This window comes from Myotis myotis, unplaced genomic scaffold, assembly GCF_014108235.1.
Source record: "Myotis myotis isolate mMyoMyo1 unplaced genomic scaffold, mMyoMyo1.p scaffold_m19_p_5, whole genome shotgun sequence".
Classification (NCBI taxonomy): Eukaryota; Metazoa; Chordata; class Mammalia; order Chiroptera; family Vespertilionidae; genus Myotis; species Myotis myotis.
Genome location: NW_023416357.1, coordinates 29,329,157 through 29,356,166, shown reverse-complemented (window position 1 = coordinate 29,356,166; position 27,010 = coordinate 29,329,157). Strand labels below are relative to the sequence as shown.

Here is a 27,010-nt window from a genome sequence, read left to right as displayed (position 1 = left end):
GGCCGCGGGGGGCGCTGCAGGGGCCGCCGTTAAAGCCCGAGCGCGGGCGCGCGCGCTCAGAGGGAACCGGGCAGCTTCTGTCGCTGCTGTCGCCGCGCCCGCCGCTCCAGCGTCCCGGCTGCACCGGACCCCGGAACCCCACTCCCCCCGACTTGGCGCGGAGGCCCGGCGCCCGGTCCATGCGGCCCCTCCGCACGCCCAGCCCCAGCACCGGACCCCAGACCCGCACCTGAGCGCGCGCCCGGAGCGCGGGCGGCAGCCAGGGCTGGGCAGCATGGGGAAATTTCAGTCCAAGCACGGTGAGACTCGGGCCCGGGGCGGGCGGCGGGCGGGCTGCTGGCGGGCGGGCGCCGGCCACTCACTCACCCTTCCCTCTCCCGCGCCCTCCCTCTGGCGCGCCGCAGCCGCCGCAGCCTTCAAGCGGAGAGAGAGCCCTGAAGGTGAGCGGGCCGGGTGGGGCGGCGACCCGGCCGGGACCCAGCGCCCAGAGCCCGACGTGCGTTCTGCCCCGTGCCCTGGGGTGGGGGGACCTTGCCGCGGGATCTCCGGGAGCGCGAAGGCCCCCACCCTACCCCACCCCCGGCCCCGGCTCCCCAGCTGGAGCCCTACGCCCCAGGCCGCGCGGAAACGGGGAATGGGGCGGGCGCGCCGGCGGCGGGGCATCCTTAAGGCTCAGCGCCCGCGGGGCTCACCGCGCATCTCCTTCCCTCCTTGGCGCCCGGTTCCCGCGCTTCCTCTGCGGGGCCGCAGGGGACAGCTTCGTGGTGTCTGCGTACTCGAGTGGCCGCAAAGGCACCGTGGAGGCGGAGCGGCGCGGCGGCGTGGAGCACCGCGCGCGGGACAAGCAGGTAGGCGTGACCGGGTGGGGGTTCGGCCCGCGGGGCCCAGGGACGCCAGTGCCAGAGTTGTGCCCCCTCGCCGGGACCCAGATCTAGAAGGCGCAAGCTGAGATGTCCGGGCGGGAGTGGTGCCCGCTGGGCCCAGAGAACCTGTCCTTCCCAGCTTCCACAGGCCAGGCCAGTGGGATGAGCCGGTAACATCCCAGGCTGGAGGCTTGGCGGGGAGGGGGCATGGTTTGCTTTAGGATCAATCGCTTGCACAGCAAAGATGGCCAGAATTAGAGACCTCCCATCTGCAGGGTGGGTGACCACTGGCCTGCAGGGAGGCTCATGGGAAAGTCAGACTCCAGATGGACTTGGGGAGGAGGGGGGGGTGTCCCAGACTGCAGGTGCTGCCAGGGGCAACCAGAAGCAGAGAACTGCCTGAAGGGAGGGGTGGCACCAGAGGGGCCTTGGGTAAACTTTCACATGTTTGCCAAGCAGGAGAAAGTGGGCCCTGGATGGGCATTAGTGTGACCTGGATCTGTGTAGGTGGCCGGCCACACCAATGGCTGAGACCCCTACTGGCCCGTTACCCCCCACGCCCTTTCCACTGCTCTGCATAAGTCATGTCTGTTTTTGGAACGACCTTCTTCTGGCCAGTTGACAAATGAAAAGTTCTTAGTGTATTCGTAAACACTGCACCTGACTCAAACCCATCCTGGGGTTAGAGTTCCTGCTTTCTGGGAGCGAAGGTTTAATTCCACGCCTGTGGAGATAGGAAATACATTTTAAGGTACTTTGTGGGTATGTCACCGTAACGTTGGATGGTAATGTTACATGGACTTGTGCTTCTTGGTACTGAGGATGAGGGTGCTGCCCAAGGAGCAGCCCGGGTCCGTCTTTCTCTTCCGAGGGAAGTGGGGTGTTGATAACGGAATGGTACATCTTAGCTTGGTTCTCCTGTGTGTAGCAGGTAAGGGGGTGGGGGGGCAGGCGGGAAGCTGTGTGAGGGTTAGCTTCATGGGCCAGGGTTTAGGCTGGGCCTGGTTCCACCAGCTGTACTGCCTGGGGGCTTTGTCCTTGGGGACATGGTTCACTCAGTCCTTAGGACTCTCTGGGCGCTTGCTCTCACCTGTTCAGAAGGTGGTGGCATAATGAGGTGGTTCCAGCAGCACCAGGCAGTGCTTCCCCTGAGCCGAGGGCTCCCTGGCGTTGCTGTGAGATTGTGGGAGCTCGGGCCGGACCAATCTTTGAGGTTGATGGACGCCACTCCTGGGACAGTTTTTGAAAGACTGGTGTGGGAGTTAGCTGAGGTTGCTCTCTTTTCATTTTGCCCTCTGCTATGGTCTGAATATTTGTGTTCCCCCAAAATTCATCTGTTGAAATCTAACCCCCAAGGTAATGGTGTTAGGCGGTGAAGCAGTAGGGAGGTGAATGGGTCATGAGGGAGGAGCCCTGATGGTGGGGTCCCTGCCCTTCTGAGAGACTCCTCCCTGTCGGGTCTGCCACGTGAGGACCCAGCAGCAGGGTGCTGTCTGTGAATCAGAATAAGGCTCTCAGTAGACACTGAGTCTGTGGCACCTTGACCTTGGACGTCTAGCCCCCAGCACCGTGAGAAATAAGTGTCTGCTGTGTATAAGCCACCCAGTCTGTGGTCTTTGTTGTAGCAGCCCTAGCTGACTAAGACACCCTCATGTCATGCAAGAAAGGTCATTTTAGCAAAATCTCAGAATCCAGGATGGTCCTTTAAATTAAATACATTTTAGCTTTAAGACAATAGCACTGCATTTGCTGTATTTTCATTTTGTCATGGGGCTGGGAGCCCCTCGCCAGGCACCAGCCTGGAGTTTAGACCTCCTGGACCAGGCCCCTCACCGGGCCACAGAAGCACAGGTGTCCTCCCCACTGCCACGTCACTGCTCCCGTGCTTGCCAGGCTTCGCTGGGCATACACTGGGCGGCTCTGGCCCAGGTTCAGTGGGACCCCTGCCTCACCACCCCTGCTCCAGGGTCTGCCCCTGGAAGTTGCTCAATCGGGGGATGTTTGGGTGTTGAATCCTACAGATCTCTGGTTTCCAGCCCAGTGTCATGTGCCCCTGTCTTTGTGTGGTGCCCAGAGTTCCACCCATCACCTCTGCCTTCCAGGTGATGTCCTTGAGGAGGGCCAGCCTGGGTCAGGCAGCCACCCAGTGAGTCTGACTGGGGCCAGTGAGGGGACACGCTCCTCCCCTCCCTGAAGCTCGCCCAAGAACAGTGGCAAATGGCCTCATGGAAATAAAGTGCATCTAACTGTCGCCAAAATAAAGGAAATGAAGTTGGTTTTGTCCCTTGTTAATGGGTTATATCGGCTCCTGGTATCTACTTAGTGTTCATCTAAAAAAGTTCTTATAAATACTAGCGTTTTCCTGGTGAGTGCACTCCCTGCTTCACAGCCTACTAGTAGAATAGTGTTGGCTGTTGGTTCTGCAAAATGCTGCAGTCTGGTCATGGCAGGACCTGTGTTGGTTCATTGCTGAGTGCCCCTGAAGGGCCAGGCTGTGCCAGGGTGATGTGGGATGTTGGCAAGCAGCACAGAGGATCTAAGAAGTGGAGTAACTGAGCTCATACATTTGTGAAAATTATGAGAAGTGACAGGTGGTAGCACCAGCAGCACTTGGCAGTGCTATTTCTAAAGGTGGATTCAGCCACGGAGCAGCAGGGCCATGGCTACAGGTGGGGCCAGCCACGGAGCAGCAGGGCCATGGCTACAGGTGGGGCCAGCCATGGAGCAGCAGGGGTCACGGTGAGGCTCTGTGGAGACTCAGTTGTCACTGTTCTGGAAACTCGCCCTTCCCTGCACACAGTTGCTCACCCTCTGTCCGCCTCTATAATTTCTCCAACGCGCCCTGAGGCTCATGTCCACCAGGCGGGGAAAGTTCAGAAGATAAGAATCACTGCTAACAATTGAAATTTTGTTGTGGATAAAACACAGATTTCCATTTGTAAGCCCGAGAAAGGGATGTTTTGGCAACTTTGGAGGTGGCATTTTAACTGAGACTTGAGACAGAAGTGCATGAGTGGGGAAGGCCCCTGGGGCCTGGCTGAGGCCTCCTGCCTGGTGGGACTCTCTGAGGTCTGAAAGGACGCAACTTCTCAGCCTCTAAGGCTTCGGGACAGGCGGCTGGGCAAGGCTCTGCCCGTACTGTCTTGGGTGGCTCTCAGCTTTAAGGATCTACACACAGTTGCACACAACAGTTTTGTGTGCACTGACATGCTGCACATGTTCCTGACCGAAGCAGACTTGCAGGGAGTCTAGAAGGCAAACCCTGAAACCCCACTGAGAGACTCACCTCTGGACAGACCTCTGGCTTCCAGCGAACTCCACCTGCCCTCCATGTGGTCTTGTCCACAGGTGGCCTCTCACTGCTTTTGGAATCTGGGGACTCGGCCCCATGGCATGGTTTGGTGCCTTCCGCTTGGTTGGAGTTCCCTGGGGCGAGCCACCAGGACCTCCGACCCCTCTTGTCTCTGCAGCAGGCTTTCATCCGCTGTGGTGGGGCAGGGCTGCTCCTTCCCCCTCACCTGGCAGCCAGGAGCCAGCGCTCACCTGCCCACCTACTCACCATGCCGCCAGAGTACATGGCGGCAGCAGGATGTACACATTTCAGTTAAGATTCGTTGAGACGTTAACTCTGGCTTCTTGTCGAAATCCCTGGGAAATTCCCTTGGCTTTGCACGAAGTCTGGACACCACCCCGTCTGTAGTCAACACAGAGCAATCAACGTGTGTCCTGAGACGTGTGGATGCCATGGAGCCCTTGGCTATCAGCCACAGGCCTCCTGAAAGGAGAGGCATCCTCCGTGTGACTTGCAGTGAGACAGGTGGCAGGTCCTCCAGCCACAGTGCAGCCCCTTGGGACGACCTTCTGTCTCTGTGACCTGTGCTCTGGGATACTAACCTCACCGAGTCCCAGCCTTTGTGGGGTGTCCGGGCCTCAGGGCTGGCAGATCTTCACTTTCTTTTGGCACCCACTGTGGGAACCCTGGATACAGGCAGCCGTGTCCCTGCCCTCAGGCGTGGCCCCGCCGTGTGGTGATGCCGGCACAAATGTGCACAGAGGCCTGAAGGCTCACATGGATGCGGGGGAGCTGACAACAAGTCCTGGGGGTCCAGGTCTTGCCAAGCACCAGGGGCCTCTCCCCACGGTCAGCCGCATCAGCCCCTCACCCCCACCCATGCTTCTGAAATTGCAAATGGCTCTCCTGGACCCCATCCTACCTGAGGATGAGCCAAGGGGTCCCAACTAATTCACATCTGAGGAGCCACCAAGCCACTTTGTGGGAAACACCTCCTGGAAAGGGGTGATGGGACCCACCTCAGGACCCTGAGGGAGCTCACTGCTCCGAGTGTGTTTCTGGAGTGAGTAGCTGAAGTTCGCCTCCTTTCCTCACCTGGAAATGTGGATGGGTGCTGTCTGCAGAGAGGACTCCCAGAGGGAAAAGGAGCCACCGTGCTCAGCTGGCTGTCCCCATGTCAATGGGGATTGCAGGAGGTGCTAGGGTCATCTGTGGGCAGGCAGCCAACAGCATCAGACACTCAGGAGAGACTGAGGGCCATGTGGATGGGTTGGATGCCATGCACCTCACCTGCCCCAACCAGGTGCCCATTGAAGGGCTCAGCCACCAACGAGCAGTGTGTATGCCCACCTCTCATTAGCTCAGATGCAGGCACTCTCATGTTGTGTGTCAAGGACTCATGTCCACCAGGCGAGGCTGAGCTTGGACCCCGGCCTTGGGGCTAGGCCAGCAGATCCTGGGGTTGGCCACAGTGGGGCCGCAGGCTGGCTGCAGAGCCTGTCCCCCATCCAGGACAGTGGTCACAGAGGCACTTCCCTTGAGATGCTGGTCTCGAGAGAAGCTCCCAGGAAGCTGTTGGAGATGCACCATGTGCTGCTGGCCTGCCCAGGAGACATGGCACCTGTTAAGATATGTTCTCATGGGGCAGCGGCGTCAGAGAATGTGGACCCTCCATGTCCATGGGTACGCTGGTTTCCACAGGCAGACAAGGCCAGGGCTGCTCCAGGGACACAATTCTGAGGGGGTGGGGGGTTCGCAGGCAGAGTGAAGGAGCCCGCAGACTGCAGATCTCGGTGACGGCTTCCTCAGGCACAAACAGCCCATGTGGCTGCTGCAGGAGCTGAAATTCCAGCTGCCCAAGCGGAAGAAGGGACCCGAAGCCACCCTGCCTCCTCAGGGAGGTGATCAGCCACCACAGAAAACGCCATGCTGCAGCCAGGTCACACCTGCCACCTATTTCCACATCTTCACTGTGTTAAGGCATTTGAATAACTTTGAGGGTGTTGGTTGTTGAAGAGCTTACACCTCATCTTTTCTTCAAAAATCTGTGCAACTTTGCAGTCTTCAGAAATCAGCGCTCAGCCCTGGTAGCTATCTGGCCAAGTCAAAGGGGGTGAGAACACAGATCAAGACATGGCTTAACCTCCTGAGTGTGGGTATGGGAATTGGACGGCACTGCCCTCCCCGCCTCAGGAGGTGAGAGGTCAAGGCCCATGTCCTCTGTCTCCACCCCTCGCTGTATGGCCAAGGAGTACCCTCCTGGCCAGCTCCAACAGAGGTTGCCAAAGAAATTCTGCTCACAGATAACAACTGGGGACCCCGTGACACGGCCATTTTAACATGTGGCAGCCTGTCCCCCGAAGGCTTCCCTTATAGGACCATTAGTGAGAGGTGGCCTGTGTGGTGACTCAGAGCCACCCAGACCCGGCTCCAGGCCTAGGTCACAGCTCTGGCACTGCTGGGCAGGGGCGGTTCTGCATCCTTCGCCATGGGTGGGCTGCGAGGGTGGCCTGTGGGACAGCAGCCCACATGGGTCAGTAAATCCCAATGTCAGGCTCCATTCCTGACCTTCTCGAGCTCTGACACCAGGTGCTCCTGGGCTGGGGGCATGAGGCTGTAAGTTTGCACCAGGACCGGTGAGCTATGCCCACGGGGTCATCCTCTTTACGAAGGAGCACCGAGCTGCGTGGACAGGTGCACTGAGCAGGCGTGGGGGACATGGTGTCCCGTGGCCCTGCCTCTTCTCTCCCCAAGAAAGGAAGCCCGTGCTAATCTCTGAGCTGGCAGAGGCGTGGTCTACGGAAGCAGTCGTTGAGGCCTGAGCTGGGCACAGTTCATCTGAACTGAGTTGTCCAATAGGCAGGATCTGAGGAAGACCACTGGCCGAGTCCCTGTGAGGTCATCGCCGGAGCTGCAGGTGTGCAGCGGAGCCGCTCCTGGGTGGACACCTGCCTCAGAAAGTGTCCGGTTTGGAAGGAAAGGCCTGTATTGTCCCCGGAAGTTCTCAGGGCAGCCCCTGAGGCCCGAGGCAGCCTGCAGGCTGGCCCAGCTGGTGCCAGTGGGGACCGACCCCAGGGCCCACCCACCGCAGTTGTGTCCCTTTTACTTGTGGGGAGACCTGGGGGGAGGGCGGAGGGTCTGCTCTCCGCCTCACATGGTCCCTGGTGCCCACCTGGAAGGTGCTTTTCTGATGACTCCCCACATGTGGGGTGAGGAGCTGACACAGCATCACAGCAGAAACACACCTGCTGTGAGAAGGAAGGTGCCCCAGCCCTGCACAGGGAGAGGGGAGGCTGGCGGCTGGCCGAGTATGGGTTTCCTGGGGCGGCCGCACCAGCACCACCGACAGGAGTCACTTAAGCGACAGGACTCTGGTCTCACTGTCTGGAGCCAGAAGTCTGAGATCAAGGTGGTTCCTCCTGGGCCTGTAGACCGTCACCTCCCAAGATCCTCATGTGTGCATCCCTCTGTGCGTCTTCCTCTTCATGGGATGTTCATTTGTCAGGACACAGGCCATATTGGACCCGGTTCCACCCTAATATTACTAATAACATCTGCAATGACCCTAACCCCAAATAAGGTCACATCCACAGGCACCCAGGGCAGGACTTCTACATATGGGGGAAGGGGCACAATTCAGTCCCTAACAGACCACAGGGTTTCCTCAGCTCCCTTCTCCCCCCACCTGTCCTCCCTGCACGTCCACCTGTGCTCTCCTCACTGCCTCTGCTGTGGCTGGGCTGCCGGCTGTGATGATCGGAAGGAAGCAGTCGGTCCCAGCGGAGGGAGCCAGGGGACGCAGCCCACTCTCAGCCCGGGCCCCTGGGCACCTTTTCCTATCGTTTTATTTTCTGAACCATGTCTTTTCACTGTACCTGACTCTGCATCCCCATCCTTAGCACCCTCTGTATTTCCTGAGCCCCCCAGGTGCTTAGGACTGCAAATGCTCTTGTCTCTCCTGAGATGGTCTCTCCCCGTTGCTCACCCTGGCGTCAGAGGGCTTTCTCGGCTCTGCTGTCCTCCGACCTGGGACCTGTCATTTGGGAGAGGAGGACCAAGGGGTGTCTGGTCCTCAAGCAGTGAGGCTCCTACGGCCTCGTTCTCCAACCTGTCGCAGGCAGTGCCCCCGGCACCAGGTGGCTGCCCGTGCCCTGGCTTTGCAGAGTCTCTGGGCATCGCTGCCTCCATGAGCGTCCCCTGCTGCTACCCGTAGGTCCCCCGGAAGGGCTCCAGGGGAGGTGGGTCTGGGGAGGGGAGCTGTGAGCCACATTTTCTGTTTCCTGTTTCCAGAGCCAATTCCTGTAACTCCTTTGGGTTGTTTTGGTTGGAAGAAGGAAGGGTGGATATTTTTCTGTGGTTCAACTATCCCCACTTTAACTCTTATAAGAAAGTGTTTCCCTGTTCTCATCTGGAGAAGAAAATGCGTTGAGCACTCATTTCCTTTCCCTGCAACAGACACCCGGAGCCTCTGTGAGGGCCGGGCCGGGGACGCTCACATAGGCCACACCACTATGCCCGCCCGGTGGGGTGGGCCTGCCTGCTGGACACAGCTCAAGGTGAGGCAGAGGCCGGCCTCACCCCTGCCCCACTCTCTTCTCAGGGATGGGCACTGCTCTCCTCAGTCCCCTCCTCCTCCTCTCTCCCTCTCTTCTTCCCCCCCTCCTCCTCCTTTTCTCCTCCCATTCCTCCTCCCATTCCTCCACTCCCTTAGCCTCCTCATCTCCTCCTCCTGCTGCTCCTCCTCCTTCTCTGCCTCTCCTCTCTTCTGTCCAGAAGCTCCGCAGACCCTGATGCTCTGGGGTGTGTGGCCATCCTCCCGGCCTGGAGGGACAGCTTCTCTCAGATCCTGCTCCCTGAGGAGGACAAGCACCCCCAGCCTTCGGGGTTACAGATGCCCACGTGTGTGTCCTATACCCAACAGGGCTGGCCCACGGCCCCGTAGGACCCCTGGATCCTCAGGAGAAGTCTGGGCTGACTCCACCCAGGTCCCACCGGTACTGTTTGGGTAGTTCTTCCTGAAGGAAGCCAGCCACATGGTCTTGTCATGTGGTCATTGACCTCTGATGTAGATCGTTCAGGAATTATAGGACTTTGACAACCAATCCATATAAGCACATGCTGGGAGGGCCTTAGGGTTAAATATGTTAAATAATGAAAAAAGTAGCCTGAAGCTACCCATGTTGGTTTCCTGGAGCTGCCGTGACCACGTTTCACAAACTGGTGACACCAACAGACATGTATTCTCTCACGGTCCTGGAGGCCAGAAGTCTGAAATCACGCTGCTGGCAGGGCTGTGCTCTCTGAAGGCTCTGGAGGAGGTCCTTCCTGTCTCTTCCAACGTCTGGGACTCCAGGCGCCCCTGGGCTTCTGGCCGAATGGCTCCAGTCTCCGCCTCCGTTTTCACGTGGCCTCTCGCCTGCATCGGTGTCCTCTCCTCCTGCAAGGACACTTGTAGTCATTGGATCAGGGCTGACCCTCAATCCAGCATAAGCTCATCTTAACTCATCACATCTGCAAATACTTTCAAATACAGTCACATTCTGAGGTTCCGGGTGGGCGGGCGTGGGTTCTGGGGGTGCTGTTCAGCCCAGTACATGACCCACGAAAACATAGAGTCAGATTGCTCGCAATTTTCTGTTCTGTTTGGCACAAAAGGGACTTAGTAACAAATGCCCTCAGCAAAGCTCTTCTGCCCAGGTGGGTGTGGTCTTCGCGTTAATGTTGCCACCTGGAATCCTTATTTTGAGGCCACCCTGTGTCCACACTGAGCGACAATTGAACACTGTTACATTTTTAGCATGTGTTGATTTAAGAATGTATCCAGATTTGAGCTCTATGCTCAGGAAAACTAGGTATTAAACCACGAATGCAGACAAACCTCTGGTGTACTGACCAGCTCGTTTTCAGCCGGAACGCGACCGTGCTCTGCAGCTCACCATTTGGTCCCCATCTGGGTCAGCTCTGTGACTCTTTGGTAGCCCGGCCTGGAAGGGAGGGTGCTGGCAGGGCGGGCCCGGCACTGTAGTCCAGCTCAGCCCCACATCTGGCCCCGTTAGACGCAGGATTGTGGATGTGGTTGTCTCTACATCTGGAACAACGTTTAATTAGCCTGGGGCCAGTTTAGGCTCATTGACTTACCTAGCTTGAGAAGAATCACAGCAGGGGTCCACTGTAGACTGAGGCACCCCCCTTGACAGGGGCTACGGGTCACTCCATGTGTGCCGCACCAGCACAGCCAGGATCGGTGAGCCTGAGAGGGGGCGGTGAAGGATTGAGAAAAGACAGACAAGAGAATAAAGCTGGGTCTGGGTGGGACGCTGCCCTCTCTGATGGAGAGCTAGCGACAGCACCACAGCCTGAAAGCCATCTTTATTTTATAGCCAAATTCCAGGAGGCAAAGTAAGGGCGTGGTTACAACGTTCTCTCGGGTTTCAAATCTACTCAATTACTTGCACCTGATCAAGCTTTGTTTACTTGCTGCACCTCCTGCAGCCCATATCACTCAGCCACGTGGGACCACAGGTTTGGACCATAAGGTCAAGCTTACAACTACAGCCTTTGGCTATAATTGTGCTGGGACTAACACATGGCTTTGCCACGAGAGGATCGTGCCCTCTCATTAGTCCCAGGCTTGAACCTGTCCAAACGCTGTAGCCGCTCTCCACACCATGCACAGCAGTGTCCCCAAATGTTAAGGAGACTTTCCGCCTTGTAGTTTCCCTCCTCATAGTGCAGTTGAGGTAGGAGGAAGCTGCCTGCATCCTGTGGGAATAAGGCAGGACACAACACAACTGGCCAGCCCCTCCATCGCAGCAAAGTGGTCCTTCCTCCTCTGTCCGTCACACCCAGGTCCCATTCCTCAGGAAACCCGTCAACTTGGTCTCTCATAATTAGCCATTTCTACCTCTTCCCCTTCCCCTGTGCCGCATTCCCATCATCCTCCCCTCTAACCAGACCTCAGCGTCTCCCCTCTACCTCTGCGAGCCAAGTGGGTGTTTGGAACATAAGACTGGCCAATACCAGCACCTCCTCAGAGTGAAAGCCCAGGTGGCTGATACCCCTCACCCTGTGTCTTGACCCTGAACCTCTTCAGAGAGGGCCTATTCTGCTGGGGCCTCCTTGCTAGTCCTGCCCCAGGGCCTTTGCACATGCTGCCCCTCTGTCTAGATGCCTACCCCCCACAGCTCTGCTTGCTGCCTCCTGTGCTCAGGTGTCTGCTTACATGTCCCTCTCCAAAGGCCTTTTAGGATTCCCACCTGGCACCTTCCATCACCTCCCCTCTAATTTCTCTTCATAGTGCTAGGCTAGTACCTGCAGACCGGGTGATCAGCTGCTCCTTAGAGACACTGAGGGGCCTTTGAAGGCTCAGTTCTGCCTAATTCGTCCAACTGGATGCCAGGCAAAGCTGCCACAATGCCTGGAGCTTGGGTCACTCTCCTTAAATAGGAGGAACAGCCATTGTTTAATTTCTACACAAGGTGAATGTGATCCCACCCACAAACTGGATGTCTCAACAGCGTAACAGTCACCCATGTGGGTGGAGTACACCATGCAGTCCTGGAAACAAAACAGCAAAACGCAGTGTTGGCTTTGGTCAGGACCGCCTCTCGGGGAGCTGCCAGCCTTACTGGGCTGACTGCCTCTTGGGGTGAGCGCCTCTTGGGGCGCCTCTCTGGGCTGAGCACCTCTGGGCTGAGTGCCTCTCTGGGCCAAGCACCTCTCTAAGGCTGACCATCTCTCTGGGCTGACCACCTCTCTGGGATGACCATCACTCGGGGCTGAGCACCTCTCTGAGGCTGACCATCTTTCTGGGCTGAGCATCTCTCTGGGCTGACCATCTCTCTGAGATGACCATCTCTCTGGGATGACCATCTCTCTGGGCTGAGCATCTCTCTGGGCTGACCATCTTTCTGAGATGACCATCTCTCTGGGCTGACCATCTCTCTGGGATGACCATCTCTCTGGGCTGACCATCTCTCTGGGGCTGACCATCTTTCTGGGCTGACCATCTTTCTGAGATGACCATCTCTCTGGGCTGACCATCTTTCTGAGATGACCATCTCTCTGGGCTGACCATCTCTCTGAGATGACCACCTCTCTGGGCTGAGCACCTCTCTGGGGCTGACCATCTTTCTGGGCTGACCATCTCTCTGGACTGACCGCCTCTCTGGGGCTGACCATCTCTTGGAGCTGAGCACCTCTCTGGGATGACTATCTCTCTGGGCTGAGCATCTCTCTGGGCTGAGCACCTCTCTGGGATGACCATCTCTCTGGGCTGACCATCTTTCTGGGCTGACCATCTCTCTGGACTGACCGCCTCTCTGGGGCTGACCATCTCTTGGGGCTGAGCACCTCGCTGGGATCACTATCTCTCTGGGATGACCATCTCTCAGGCCTGAGCGCCTCGCTGGGTTGCCCCTCCATTGAGAAGTCTGAGTGTAAAGGTCTGCGGGCCTTGCAGGGACACCATCTGCCTCACCCTGAACTACACCCACTGCGGCCTGTGAGCTCCTTACCCGCTTTCATGTTGATGGATACGTGGCAGGCACCCTGGCAGCCTTTTTCGTGCCAGAACGAAACAAATTGGGTCTGTTCGGTCCTGTTCCTTGCGCCAGCTGGAATTTCGCTCACCATGAGGGCCAGCCCAAGGGGAAGGACTTCCTTTTGTTCTGCAGTGTCTCCCAAGAATATTGTAACAAGTTTGAGCTCTGAAATCAGAGAAGCAAACAAGAAACAAAAACAAAACCCAAAACAACAACAATAACAAAACCTGGCATATTTTTAAATATATTTTTATTTCAGAGAGGAAGGGAGAGGGAGAGAGAGAGAGAAACATCAATGATGAGAGAGAATCATTAATCAGCTGCCTCCTGTATGCCCCCGACTGGGGATCAAGCCCGCAACCTGAGCATGTGCCCTTGGCCGGAACTGAACCTGGGACCCTCTAGGCCACAGGCCAACGCTCTATCCACTGAGCAAAACTGGCTCGGGCAAAACCTGGCATATTTTAATATAAGAATTCAAACTGGAGATTATTTTAACACACTCCTGGAAGTGCCTGGGCGGGTTGGCTTTGGAGCGCCTCTGTGCAGAGCCCTTGTGGGCCAGGGCTGTGGCTCATTACAGTGGGAGCCCCTCTGCTATCAGCGCTGGCTAACATGAGGCTGCGGCCGTGGTCCTGGGCTGTCAGTCGGAGGTGGCAGGACCCTCCCGGGCTGTGTCCTGCCTGTAGCCCTGTGTGTCTCAGGTCTCAAGTGGAGAACCCTCTGAGACGCAGCCTCTTGCGCTCGGGAGCAAGAGGCCCAGGTTTGTCTTCTGAAATAAAAAAAGAAACGTACCTGATCCTAGGCTCAGAAGGACCTCCCTGCAGGTGGTGTACCAATGCCGGTGGCCTTTGGCTCATCCTTCCCTCTTGTCCGGGGACCTGGATGGTCCAACACTCCATGGTCGGCGTCCAGGCCTCTCGGCATCTTCCCCCCACCCCCCATTGCATCCCCTGCAGCTCCGGGCGTACCTGGCATCCCTGGGGTGACACCCACAGACCTTCACTTGTTAACTCAGGAGTGTGATGCGTTCACAGCACTTGGCGCAATTACTGGTTACCCCTTACAACAGTCATTTCCCCTTTCACAGGGGAAACCAAGGCACAGTGGGGTGAGGCGATTTGCCCAAGGCACACTGCTTGGAGTCGTGCAGCTGGAACCCCAACCCAGCCAGCCCCCCAGGCCTGTGCTCTGACCAGCAGGCTCCCTTGCCTGTGGCAGGCACTGTGCGGCTCACAGGTTGTGGGAGACCCAGGCAGCAAGTGTCAGAACATGGGCCTCTGGTGCCCGGAGCGCTAAAGCAAGGGTGCATGAGAAGCTAGGGGGGTGGAGGCTTCAGCAGTGACGTGGCATTGACGAAAGCTCTGACAGAAGTGGGAGAGGCCATCCCTGTATCTCCAGGTTCTGCCCGGGGTAGGGGCGCGGGTAGGACAGGGAGGAGAAGGGTGGTGACAGTAACCCCGGCCTACACTCCATCGCCGCCTCCCAGAAGCAGCTACACTAAACGCCAGCATGGTTGCCTCCCAGACTTGTCTGCAGCTCTGGGAAGCTGGACACTTTGTCTGTGACAGTGTCGCCTGCTAGGAGACGGGCCAGACGGCCCTTGGGCCCCACACCCACCGGGTCAGCATTCTCGGGCTTCCCAGACCCCGCCTTCCCAGCTGTGATAAAAGGGCTGGAGCCGAGAAGGGGGGCCGCCATTGCTTTGTTTAAAGTGGTTTAGGTTTTCTTTTCAAACAAAACTGTCTTTAGCCCTTGGAGCAGTGGTTCTCAACCTTCCTAATGCTGCGCCCCTTTAATACAGTTCCTCATGTTGTGGTGACCCCCAATTTCATTGTTACAAATTGAACATAATTAAAGCATAGTGATTAATCACAAAAACAATATGTAATTATATATGTGTTTTCCGATGGTCTTAGGCGACCCCTGTGAAAGGGTCGTTCGACCCCCAGGTTGAGAACCGCTGCCTTGGAGAAGGTGGTGCTATGGCTATTCGGTGAGGTTCCTCCAGAGGCCTGAGGTGTATTTTAAGCAGAGGCCAACCCTGCTTTCTTCAGGAAGCTCTGGGAGGGGTTGGGGTGATGAGTCAACCACATCTGTGGTCCGTGAGTGGAGGTGGTGACTCTGGCGGCCACCAGCAGAAAGGCCCCCGGCTAGAGCGTGGTAACGGTCCTACGCTTCCTGCCTGTGGTCAGGAGGACCTGCACCAGCCTGGCCAGGCTCGGGACCTCCGTTGGGGATGTCCAGTGCCACACGGTGTTCTGTTGGAGTGGCGAGGGAGCGCAGGGCGGCACCAGCCTTCTGGCTGCGCTGAAGGGGAGCTGCCCAGAAGGTGCTGGGCCTAGTGTTCAGGGAGCCCTGTCCTTGGTTCCCCTTCTTTTGGGCTTGTCATGGACAGAACACCACCCAGTTGGAGAAGGAATGTGCTCGTCCTCTGTTGCAAGGACAGAGGGAACAGAGTTCCTGCTCTCAGGTTTTTCAGGGTCAGCAGGCAGGGCCAGTGGATGTTGACCACATCAGCCATGGCTTGTCTGGGGGGCTCAGAGCCCCGACAGGCAAGGATTGGGTCAAAGGCTTGCTGCCCGAGTGGCTAGACCAGCCGTGGGCAAACTACGGCCTGCGGGCTGAAACTAAAAAAAATAGACCGTACCCTTTTATGTAATGATGTTTACTTTGAATTTATATTAGTTCACATAAACACTCCATCCATGCTTTTGTTCCGGCCCTCCGGTCCAGTTTAAGAACCCATTGTGGCCCTCGAGTCAAAAAGTTTGCCCACCCCTGGGCTAGACAATGGGTCCTTGGCTGGCCAGCCAGCTCCACCATCACGGTGCCAGACGGTCTTCATCCCGAGAACCCTGCGCCAGGGGTCTTTCCTGCTCTGTGGTTTGAGAGCAACCTCAGAAGGACTGCACGGGGGCGGGGGGCGGGGGGGACGGAGAGGGTGTTCCTGCACTTGGGCTTGTGCCCTTCTCCCCCCACCCCCTCATTTTCCAAACCACACAGAACCTGGGCCTGGCTTCAGGACAAGATTGTCGCTTAACACACGTGTGTGCAGGTTTCCTCCAAACACTTCATCTTTCACTTGTGGGGTCTCAACTAAATTCCTCTAAGGCTGGCTTTGGGTTGGTGGTTGTAAAAGTAGCTTAGGTTTTGTCTCTGCTCCTTTAAGATCCCGAGGCCGCCGCTGCCAGATACCAGAGCTGAGGGAGGGCTGCGCCTCCGGCCTGGGCCTCCCTCCTTTGATCTCGGGAGCCTCGGCCAACAACAACAGAGCTGGGCTGAGGTTATTACGTCGTCTCCGTGTGCAGGGTGTGTTTCCACATGACACGACAGAGGTGCTTTCTGCAGGAGAAAACACACTCATTGCTTTTCTCTGAGCTGCTCAGCCCGGGGGTCCCGGCGCTGTCATCAGAGAGCAGCCCTTCCACACGTCCAGTCTGTTCCTCTTTGCTAAGGGCACGGACATGCGTGGGTTGGTAACGCACGGCACCTTCTGACTTACAGCCTTTAAACATACATTGTTCCCTCCCAGCTTTGAAATGAGCTTCCTTCGAAATAGGAAGCACGAGGCTTTAATACTAATGAAAGAAAATGAACCGTCTGGCGGGCTTTCCCATGGAAGCATCCAGGTTGGGGGAAGACCAATTGTGCATCTGAAACGCGGGGGCATGGCCCTCGCCTGAATGGGGGTGGCTGAGGGTGTGGAGGGGTCAGGCGTTGGGAGCTGCGGGTCCTGCTTTCATTGTGTGTGTGTTGTGACCTGCAGCCAGTGTGCTCAGGGGACAGCAGCTGCGTTTGGAAGATCGATCACCCTGGACTTTCCTTTTTCTGTGAAACTCGGAATCGTTAGCTCTGAAGACAAAAACAGTAGCAGCACAACCGGAAGGAGAAAGTAAGGTTCGCTGCGTGCCTGCAAAGTGACTATAACATTTAGTGTTGAACAGAAAGCAACATTCCAGGTGCTGAGGCTGGAAACCCCTGAGGGTGGGGGCATATGTTATGGTCACTTCTCAGTGATCGAGGGTGAGATACTGCGTGTGTGTCGTGCATTCATACTGTGTCTATATGGTGTGTATTACACGCGTCTGTACATATAAGTATTCATAGGCTAGATGCACACACTCGTGTGTGTGCTCACATACATTTAGTGTCTGTGCTGAAACGCGTCGTCCCTGCCTGGGGAAGCCTGCTTACCCTCCACTGCCCCAGACCCAGTGGAGACTCTGGGAGGACATGGGTTCAGGTCCTCGGGACAAGCCTGGGGTTTGGGGTCAGGGCTGTAACTGCTTTTCCTCCGAATCATGTGGGTTAATGGAGGGAACATGCGTCACCTCCAAGTGTGGGAGAAAGAGAATCCCGGCCACCACGTTGTTAAACCCAGCTCCTTGCTGACCCTCTGCCGATGACGATGTGGCCCTGCATGTGTTTATGGGGCATCACTCCTGCAGCAGGTGGCCTGGGTCCACCTCTGGTCACCTCTTCATACCGACACACTGCGGGCCAGCCACGGGCGGGATTCCTGGCAGAGTATGTGTGTCATCAGTGGGTGTGCTCTCAGTCTCCTTACCACAGGCGTGGCCGTCATCTCCAGCAAGGTCCACGTGTGTGTGTGTGTGGGGGGGGGCGCCTGGGGAACCGTTCCCTCCAGGGTCAGGGTGGTTTGGGAGTAGATGAGTGCCAACAAATAAGTCTCCCAGGCCAGGGGAAGCGGGGTGTGAAATACATTTCGTGTCTTCTTAAAATGAGCAGAATTGTGAGAGGCTGGGACAGGGATGAGAAGAAGCCAGAGACCTCATACAGGGTGTAAGTTTCCACTCTCATGTGAAGAGACACATATGTTTATTTTAGGAGACCCTTTGATCCCAAATGACTGGGTTTCCACATGCAAATTCCAAATTTGGTTATTACAAAGTCTGATTAAATCGTCCTAACCCAGAAGTACCGATGGGCAAAACCTAGGAACGCCCCTGCCGGATCTGGAAGCTCTGTTTTAAGTTTGAAAAGAAAGAAACGAAAACCATCTGCAGCTCGTTGGGAAGCCTGTTTGCAGGGCCCCCTGCCCGTGAACGCTTGGTTTCATCATCCCTAATCTTTCGCTTTAAAATCAGGAGTTCAGAATAGCAGTTGCAGCAGCCCCCTGAGCGGGGCCCGGCGTGGGCCCCAGCCGCACATGTGTCGGAATTATTAAGCCCATAAAACTACATTGTCACATCTGAAACCGGTTAGCCGTTGAAACCGAGACTTCCACTTCAAAGCTGCCGTGGTGTTTCCAGACAGACGCTGGCGGATCACCTTGAAGTCAAATTCCATCCCCTGGCAACCAGCAGAAAGCGGCCTCTGCCCCCTCACCGGGCCTTTCTTACAAAAGGCAAGCTCTGAACGTAGCCGGACTCCGAGCCACTCGGGGCAGATGGGCTCCCACACAGCCCTCGGCCTGCTGGCGGCCGGAACCCCGCCCGGAATGGCGAGGGGGGGCTTTCATTTAAACAGCCTTGGGAGCAGCTGGTCCCCTCCCCCTTCCAGATCACCCTGCGACCTGGAGTGTAGGCCCTGCGATCCCAAACGGTCACCCAGCATGTAAGACCATCCTGTCCTGAGGGACCCACCCCGCCACCGTCACCGAGGGGGCATCCCGTGACTGTCCTCCTAGGAACAGTGAGTTCTGGGAAAATGCCGCCAACAGTCCTGCTCAGTTTGCCTCCTCCCCGTCACCCCTAGAGGAGCCCCTCCTCCAAAGGAGCCCCTCTCTGCCTCCATCTTTCTCTCTGTCCCCCACCCCCGCCAAACCCCGCACACACGCCACTACCTCTTTCTCACCTGCTTGGACTCTGGTCTGCACAAAGCCCCCTCCTGCATCCCCACTGCACCTGGGGGAGGAGACACAGGACTTTGGAACACGCCCAGAGCTCTGAGGAGCAGCCCTGACCTCAGATTCAGGAGGGCAGTGCTGCCAGAAGCCCAGATGTGCTGGGGCTTTCGGTCGTGGGCCATCAGGGGCTGTGAGCTCCACTGAGTGGGTCGCCTGAGGCTGTTTTAATGGGAAAGAAGGGCTCCTGAGCAGCTCCTGTGTGTGTCTGGAGGGGGGGTGGTTACCCAGGTGCCAGCCTCGCTCTCCTGACAGTCACGCTGGATTCTCATCACCAATACCCTGGGCCCTTTCACGGAAAGGGGACCTGCTCCCGGGACTCCGCACACAGCTGGTTTTCTGGACAGAGTAAACATTCGCCCCTGGGGAGCACCACGTTCTCAGGAATGCAGCCGAGAGGCCCCTTGGAGTCTGCAAGAAATCCACTTGGAGAAGCAAACGCGTTTCCCCGGTGTGTGTGCATCACATGGCTCGCTCAGAGCAGGGACTGTGTGTTCCCTGCCCTCAGCCTTGTTCCCGGCCGGTTTAGGTGAGAGGAGGAACTCGAGTCAGAAGCTCCGGTGTCAGGGCTGCGGTGCTACCTCATGTGTCCTCCCAGCACACCTCTCCCTGTTGGGGTGCAGGTCCCACAGTGGGGGGTGAGGACGCGCCTGGCACACGTGGGCCCCTGGAGAGCCCCACTCCCTCCTCGGGATCCCTTCCTTGTTTCATGGAAAGGAAACTGAGGCCCAAGTGATTAGGTGGCGGATTCAGGATTGTCAGCCAGTAGCAACAGGACGGAGACCAGGCCCAGCTTCGGGCGGTGGAAGAGGGGCTCTGCCAACGTGACCTTCATCCTGGTGGGGCCCTAACTGCCTGCACCTGCATCTTTGTAAGAGGGAGGCAGTGGGAGACTTGGCACAGAGGCACACAGAGAGGCATGTGACAACGGAGAAATTGTAGAGATGCGTCCACAAGCCCAGGAACACCTGGTGCCACCAAGAGCTGGAAGAGACAGGGAGGATCCCATCTTCCCCCATCCCCCAGCCTCCTGAGAGCCCCCCAGGGTGAGAGGGGCAGGGACCAGACCCCACAGCGAGGGTCACAGCCACCCAACACTGACATGCAGAAGAAGGACCTGGGATCCCTAAAGCGTTAGGGCATGTGGGGCTGAGATCCTGTCCCCAGTGGCCAGCAGATGCTGGAGAATGAATGGACAGTGTACCAGGGCCGCTGGGGATGGGAGCAGGAAGGAGAAGATACCCGGGGGGATCAGAAGGTCAGTAGAGCTGGATGGGCAGTGCCGCCGGGAGGCCTGCTGGCTGGGTAAGGGAGCCAGGGATGGGGATGGGGATGGGGGGTTCAGGAACAGAGCTCCGCCGATGGGGGCTGGGGGGGTGCAGGAACAGAGCTCCGGGGTTGGGGGTGGGGGTGGGGGAGGTGCAGGAACAGAGCTCTGGGGATGGGGGTGGGGGGTTCAGGAGCAGAGCTCCGAGGATGGGGGTCGGGGAGTGCAGGAACAGAGCTCTGTCAGCCAGTGGAGCAAGGAGGATGGTGCTGAGACCCTCTATGGAAACCTGGCCAGGCAGAAGGGGGCCAGATTGGGATGAGAAGGGGAGTTAGGGACTTTTATGGGCATGAGGCTGGGACTCCTTTGGGGGTGGCAAAGGGAGAGCAGAAATTTGTGCTTTAGAAGGGGGGTCCCCACCACAGGGTGCTCAGATCAGGGAAGGCAGGTGGGGGCATCCCAGGAAGGGGTAGGGATGGCCCCGCCCTGGGCAGGGTGATGTGGGAGGTGGGCACTTGCTGGACTTTAGGAGATGGGGTATCTGCCCGTGCCCCTGTCTCACTTGAGGGTCCCAATTATCTGGGATTCAGCTGCCAACGAGGTCACCCCCATGGGGAGGGGCTGCACATCTGGCCAGCATCCCTGTGGTAGGTTTACCCATTGCAATTAAAGCTTTTGGCCCTTCTGTTTAGCCAAAGCAGCACAGATTAAAGGGCACTTTTATGTAACCAGGATGAATTTGAAACCACCAGTCATAGGGACAAGAATGGTTACTTTTCTCCCAAATGTTTTTATCCCCTTTATTTGAGCCTATCTCAGAGGTAGTTGCTGATTTAGCTCGTAGATAAACACTGTAGATTCTAGTGTTGGGATATATGTGGATGAACACTTTTTCAAAAGGCACTTTAGGGCTCTAGTCACAGGCTGGCTGCTGTACCTGGCTTCCTTGTTGTGTCGTTATTGTAGCGTTGGGCGTGCTCAGGGGTCGCTCCCACAGCCCTCTCACTCCCTGGCTGTGTGCCCCATGGAAGCTGTGCCGTTGGCTCTTCTGGGTTCCAACACTCCTGGATGCTGGTCTGGGGGCTTTGCCCTTCCTCCCTCCCTTCCTTCCTTCCCTCCTTCTCCCTCCCTCCCTCCCTCCCTCCCTCCTCCTTCCTTCCTTCCTTCCTTCCTTCCTTCCTTCCTTCAAGGTTAGATTTTCTTTTTTTAAAAAGTATTTTTACTGATTTCAGAGAGGAACGGGAAAGGGAGAGAGATAGAAATCCTATATAATAAAGAGTTAATATGCAAATTGACCCTCCCTCCATCATGCCATCACAAGATGGTGGTGCGCACTTTGAGGGCGGGGCCCGGTGGCCACTCCACGTGGTCTGGAGGCGGGGCATCGGGGCAGCACTCCAGAACTTGGGGCCATCCCGCTGTGCGCCAGCCACATGGGGCGGGACTCTGGGACTCAGGGCGGTCCCATGGTGCGGAGGGAGGGTGGGGGGAGGGGTCCTGGGGCTCACACAATTTCACGCAGTGGGTCACTAGTATTAAGGATGAAAGAGAATCGTTGATTGGCTGCCTCCTGCATGCCCCCCCACTGGGGATCAAGCCTGAAACTTGGGCATGTGCCCTGACCGGGAATCAAACCGTGACCTCCTGGTTCATAAGTTGACACTCACCCACTGAGCCACGCCTGCTGAGCCTGGAGATGATTGTAATGGAACCAATGACACCGTGGGATTCGTGCATTTTACTTAAAAAACTGAGTCTTCGTGGGTATGCCCAGATTGTTCCTCTGCAGTGACACCCCAGGAGGCTGGTATCTATGACCTGCCCATGGGCCACATGGTCACACACTCCCTGTTCTCCCTGCAGGAGCTTCACAGTGGGGACCCCAAGGAGGGACCTTTCCGGGAGGACCAGTGTCCTCTAGAGGGTAAGTCCTGCTCCCCAAACCCCACAGACTCTACCCTGTACCCCAGGCATATACCTGAAACCTGCCCTGAGGACACCTGGACAAGCTGAAGCCCTGATGGCATAGGCACGCCCACTCCATACTCCTTAACTTCCCCACCAAACCCAGACCAATACAGGCAGCCTCCTCCCCACCTTGATCTCCGGAGCCACTGCTGGCTGGGTGGGCAGATCCAGGAAGACACACCTGGCTATGGCTATGCCAGGTGAGGGCTGAGGGCACACCTGACCATGGCTATGCCAGGTGAGGGCTGAGGGCACACCTGACCATGGCTATCCCAGGCCAGGCCTGAGGGCACACCTGACCATGGCTATCCCAGGTGAGGGCTGAGGGCACACCTGACCACAGCTAACCCAGGACAGGGCTGAGGGCACACCTGACCACGGCTATCCCAGGCCAGGCCTGAGGGCACACATGACCATGGCTATCCCAGGACAGGGCTGAGGGCACACCTGACCATGGCTAACCCAGGACAGGGCTGAGGGCACACCTGACCATGGCTAACCCAGGACAGGGCTGAGGGCACACTTGACCATGGTTATCCCAGGCAGGGCTGAGGGCACACGTGACCACGGCTATCCCAGGTGAGGGCTGCCCTGCCCTCTGCACAGATCTGATGCCTCCTTGTTCTAGAAGGCTGGGCTCTCAGCTCAGGCCCATCTGGGAAGGAGCACAGGCTCCCAGCCGCACCTCCCGGCATCCCCGCTGCTCTAAGTCACCTACCTGGGTGGGATGGGGGTGGCGGATGGCTCTGCTTCACTCCTTCTTCTACCTCCAGTGGCACTGCCCCCTGAGAAGGCTGAGGGTCGAGAGGGTACCGGACAGCTCTTCAGTACAGATGATGTTGAAAGAGCAGCAAACCGCGAAGGTCTGCGAGGCCTGGGCAAGAAGCGCCTGAACATCGACGTAGGTCTTTGCTCTGCCTCAAGGTGCAAAAGGGTCCGCACCTGAGCAGTTTGCCTGAGGTTCAGCCGGTTAGAGGAGTTACAGCAAAGCTTGCATGTGCTTCCGACATCCGCCAGCTCTGGGAAAGGGGGTGGGGATGGACAAGGAAAGTGTGGCCACAAATCCATCTGAAACTAGCCAATGTGGCACCAAATAACCCGGGGGACTTCCCGGTGTGGCGCCAGCACCCCGGGATGCCACAGAGGTCCACCATTGGCCTTCCAAGGCAGGAGCCCCTGGGAGGAGTGGAAGGACACCTGTTTTCCTGAGAGGTGGGGGGAGGCTCGGGGTCCCAGCGTGGGGTGACGACCCACCCGCCCTGACCCCTCGTGCCCTGCAGGCGCTCCAGTGCGACGTCTCGGTGGAGGAGGACAACCGCCAGGAGTGGACCTTCACGCTCTACGGCTTCGACAACAGTGGGAAGGCCACCAGGGAGGTGATGCACTTGTGTCTTCAAAAGATGGTCCACCAGGCAGGGAGCTGGCAGCAGACAGATGCCAGGGCCCTGGTCTTGGTGATGAGACTGGCCAAGCCCTCTAGGGTGGGAGGAGAGGCCGGACCTTCCCCAGGCGTGGGGGCTGCGGTGACCCAGGCTGTTGGCACAGTTTCCTGCAGAGCCCGTGTCTGGATCCCCCGGAGGCTCAGTGGGGCCAGCAGCTCCTGGGCAAGGTGGCGAGGGTCCCGGGATGCCCTCGGCGCTCACCTCTGCTGGCTGTGTGTCCAGGATGGGCAAAGAGCTGCTGGGAAGGAAGCAGACACACAGGATGACAGAAATAAGTGTCTTTGGGTTAAAGAGCAAAACTTAGGTAGTTACCTGACTGCTAAGTCCTTTGAACATATAGATCCAGAACACAGTGAAATTTAAAAGGTCCAAGAGATGTGATTTCAACAATAGCAGGGCTCCTTACCCCGGAGGTTTGGGGCCGCCACACGGGGCTGACGCTGGGGTGAGAAAGGCTGCTCGGTGAGTCGTACTGTCTGAGGCAGGGGCATATGGGATGCAGGTGACTCAGGCAGGCAGCCTGGAGGCGGTGGCGTGGGCAGTTCCCCCGCCCGTCTGCCTGTGTCAGTGACGTCGGTGCCATCCTCAGGACATGTCCAGCCTGATGCACACCATCTACGAGGTCGTCGACGCCTCCGTCAACCACTCCTCCGGCAGCAGTAAGACCCTCCGAGTGAAGCTGACTGTCAGCCCCGAGCCCTCCAGCAAAAGGAGGGAGGGTCTCCCCGCCAGCCAGGGTGAGGGGCGGGGCCCCTGCTCCGATACCCTGAAGACCCGGCTTTAACTGGCAGCCCACCCCTCCCTGCAGACCCTCCGCCTGGCCCTTACCCCCACTCTGCATTTCCCCACAGCCCTTACCTCCCACACACCAGGTCAGGGGAATCATAATTGTGTCTACTGTTCAGCGCCCCATTCCCCCTCCTCTCACCACCAGGGCAAACTCTCTGGTTTCCTGAACATGGAAAGCAGGCACTAGCACCAGGCAGGGGCTCAGAAGTGTTTGCTCAGTAAATGGATGAAGGAAGGAATGAATGAAGGAGTGAACGAATGAATGAGTGACTTCACTCTTTCAGACCGGGAACCCACTCGCTGCAGGATGGAGGGCGAGGTCTTCGAGGACCCCAGGGTGGCTGACAGGAGGCTGTCTGCTCACATCAGGTGAGGGGCTGGGGGCTGGCTCCACCCTCCAGGTGTACCCTCCTCACGGGGAGCAGCCGCCCACACCCCTGCTTCCTGCATCCTCAGAGGCTGCCCCCTCAGGGCAGACTGACCTGGGTGTGGAGGAGCACTGGGTACAGCCCCTGTTGGGGTGAGGTTGCTGTCTTGTGGCCTGGTACTCGGGCAGGAGCTGAGCACACCCAGTGTCTGTCCGAGGGCTGGGTGAGGCTTGAAGGGCAGGTCAGCCGAGGGCCCTCAGTCCGGCCGCTCGGACACACTGTGATTCCACTCACCAGCTGTGGTGGTGACCGAGCCAGTGGAGGTCTCAGAGCAGTGACCCAGTCTCTGCCTCAAGGACCAGGAGACAGGAGTTCCTGCAGGTTCCCTAAGGCAGTCGGCAGCAGTGATCCTGGGGTCTTGGTGGGGTCCCGGGCCAGCTGGGGACCTTGCTGTCCCGGACACCCATCCTTTCTGATGCTTCTCTCTGGGTGGTGGGTGCTGGTCAGAGTCCACTGCCCGGGACCATCCCCTTCAGTGCCCCCTTCATCTCTGAGGAAGGTCTGCTCTGGCCTTATGTGAAGGTCAGGCTCCTTCTGCCCTGTGCCCCACGCAGGAGGCCCAATGCTGACCCCCACCCCTGCCCCGTGAGGGGGCTGTACTGCGTGGATGAGAACACTGAGCGGAGAAACCACTACCTGGACCTGGCCGGAATAGAGAACTACACGTCTAAATTCGGACCTGGTAGGTACTGGGTGGGGCCTGGTAAGAGGCCTCCTTTAGCAGCATGAGCCCTGGCCTGGGGTTCTAGGGCTCCTGCCACAACTACGCTGCAGTATTGCTTCCAGGCGTGTACGTGGGGGCGGGGGGATGCCTGGTCCAAGGCGAGGTGTCAGGCCCTACAGAGGGTCTCATGGTCTGTGTCCCGTGTGTGCAGGGTCCCCGCCAGCACAGGCCAAGCAGGAGCACCAGGGCAAGGCCTCACACCCCCCGAGCAGGTCTCGCTCCCAGGAGTCAGAGGCACACACTGTGCACAACCGCAGGTCCCAGGTGCTGGCTGACCATGTCCTGCTGGCCGGCGACCCCACTGCCCGGGCCCTGGACGTGCAGCCCCGGCTGAAGGGGCAGGAAAAGCAGTTCCTCAAGTCCCCCAAGGGCGCGGGCAGGCCACCTGGGGTGCCCAGTGGGGGCGTGCCCATTGGGGGCATGCCAGGTGGGGGCAAGCCCGGGAGGGCTTTCAGCTACCACCCACCGGCTGCCTTGCCCCAGGCCCCCCAGGACGCTCACCACCTCCCACAGCCCCCACCACAGCCCCCGCCGCAGCCCTACGGCCACAAGCGGTACCGGCAGAAGGGCAGGGAGGGCCACTCTCCCCTCAAGGCCGCGCTGGGCCAGCCTGCGGTGATGGAGCACGAGGTGGTGCGGGACCTGCCGCCCATGCTGGTGGGGGAGGGCTACTCGGTGCCCGTGGTCCAGCGCCACGAGCACCACCACCACCACGAACACCACCACCACCACCATTACCACCACCACCACCCGTCCTAGCGTGCACGCCCGCCCGGCGCCCCCGGCCAGGAGCCCGGCTGCGGGTCTCCCGTGGCAGCTGCGGTGGCCCCCGTGGACACTCGTGGAGCGGGCCCTTCGCGCTTCCTCCGCTCGCCTTTCCTCCGTGCTCCTGACGGATGTCGTGTTGGGATGAGCACGTCTGATGCCACTGACGTTCCCCAGTTATGAAGTGATTCTGTGTAACCCATAAAACCGTATGTACACATAGAGAAGCACATCGTATCTTTCATTTGTGATCCCAAAATGAGCCCTCGTGGCGCAGAAGGGACTCTGCTCAGCTGACATCCATGTTTGTCTCATGGTGCCTCATGCGCTGGGGGCCTGGGACCGAGACGTGCAGGGTGGTGGGGCCTTGCTGTCCCCTAGCCGGGGGTGAACGTAGTGCTGCAGCCCTCGTGTAATTATTCGTTCTGAAGCCCAAAGGAGGTGGTTTTGGGGAGCAGTGGTTCCTCTGTGCGCTGCTTGTGCGGTGGGGAGTTCTGTCTCACCACACGGAGCACAGATCATACAGAAGACTGGCGGGTGCAAGGCGCTCTTCACAGTGGTCACGAAATTCTGGAGGTGAGGCCATGAGAGCAAAGAGGAGGTCCAGATGGGCTGGCACCAGCATCTTTCAGTGGACAGCAGGGCCGGGGCAGGTGGAAGGTTCCACCTAAAACACCCGCACAGGCAGGAGGCAGGAGGCAGGACGCTTGTTCTCTGGGCTCATGTAAACCATCATAGTGCTCATCAAGCTTCCACGATGCCCACCTGTGGGAATATGTGTCGATCCTTCTGGGGGGGGTGGGTGAGGGAAAGGGGCAGTGACGGTGTCCGAGGGTCATGGAGCCTTGGCTGGCAGCGTCCCCCTGTGGCAGGACACTGCTGCCCCTTCTTCCATCTGAGACAAGCAAGTGACTTTCTGGTACTTTGAGAGTCTGTGCAGGTGATTTTGCATTCTCCTGTGGAACTGTGTCTAAGAATCAAGCTAATTGGTGATTGACTTGTAATTGAGTTCCCTCCCCCCTCAGGCATAATAAAAATATGTGCATTTTGTAATATGTCA

General features: G+C 58.0%; 1 protein-coding gene across 3 annotated transcripts; it reads left to right on the top strand.

Annotated features, from left to right (window-relative positions):
* Positions 1 to 27,010, top strand: NKD2 (NKD inhibitor of WNT signaling pathway 2). 3 transcript variants are annotated; one of them, XM_036310107.1, is made up of 10 exons: positions 3 to 299; positions 405 to 440; positions 751 to 848; positions 21,698 to 21,758; positions 22,576 to 22,703; positions 23,083 to 23,178; positions 23,834 to 23,903; positions 24,318 to 24,402; positions 25,016 to 25,143; positions 25,337 to 27,010. In XM_036310107.1, exons 1-10 carry the CDS (start codon positions 275 to 277, stop codon positions 25,942 to 25,944), a joined length of 1,335 nt encoding a protein of 444 aa, XP_036166000.1. In that variant the 5' UTR covers positions 3 to 274; the 3' UTR covers positions 25,945 to 27,010. The 3 variants fall into 3 exon arrangements, with proteins under 3 accessions (XP_036165999.1, XP_036166000.1, XP_036165998.1); XM_036310105.1 differs by having other exon boundaries at positions 4 to 299; positions 23,834 to 23,981; XM_036310106.1 differs by lacking the exon at positions 405 to 440 and having other exon boundaries at positions 1 to 299; positions 23,834 to 23,981.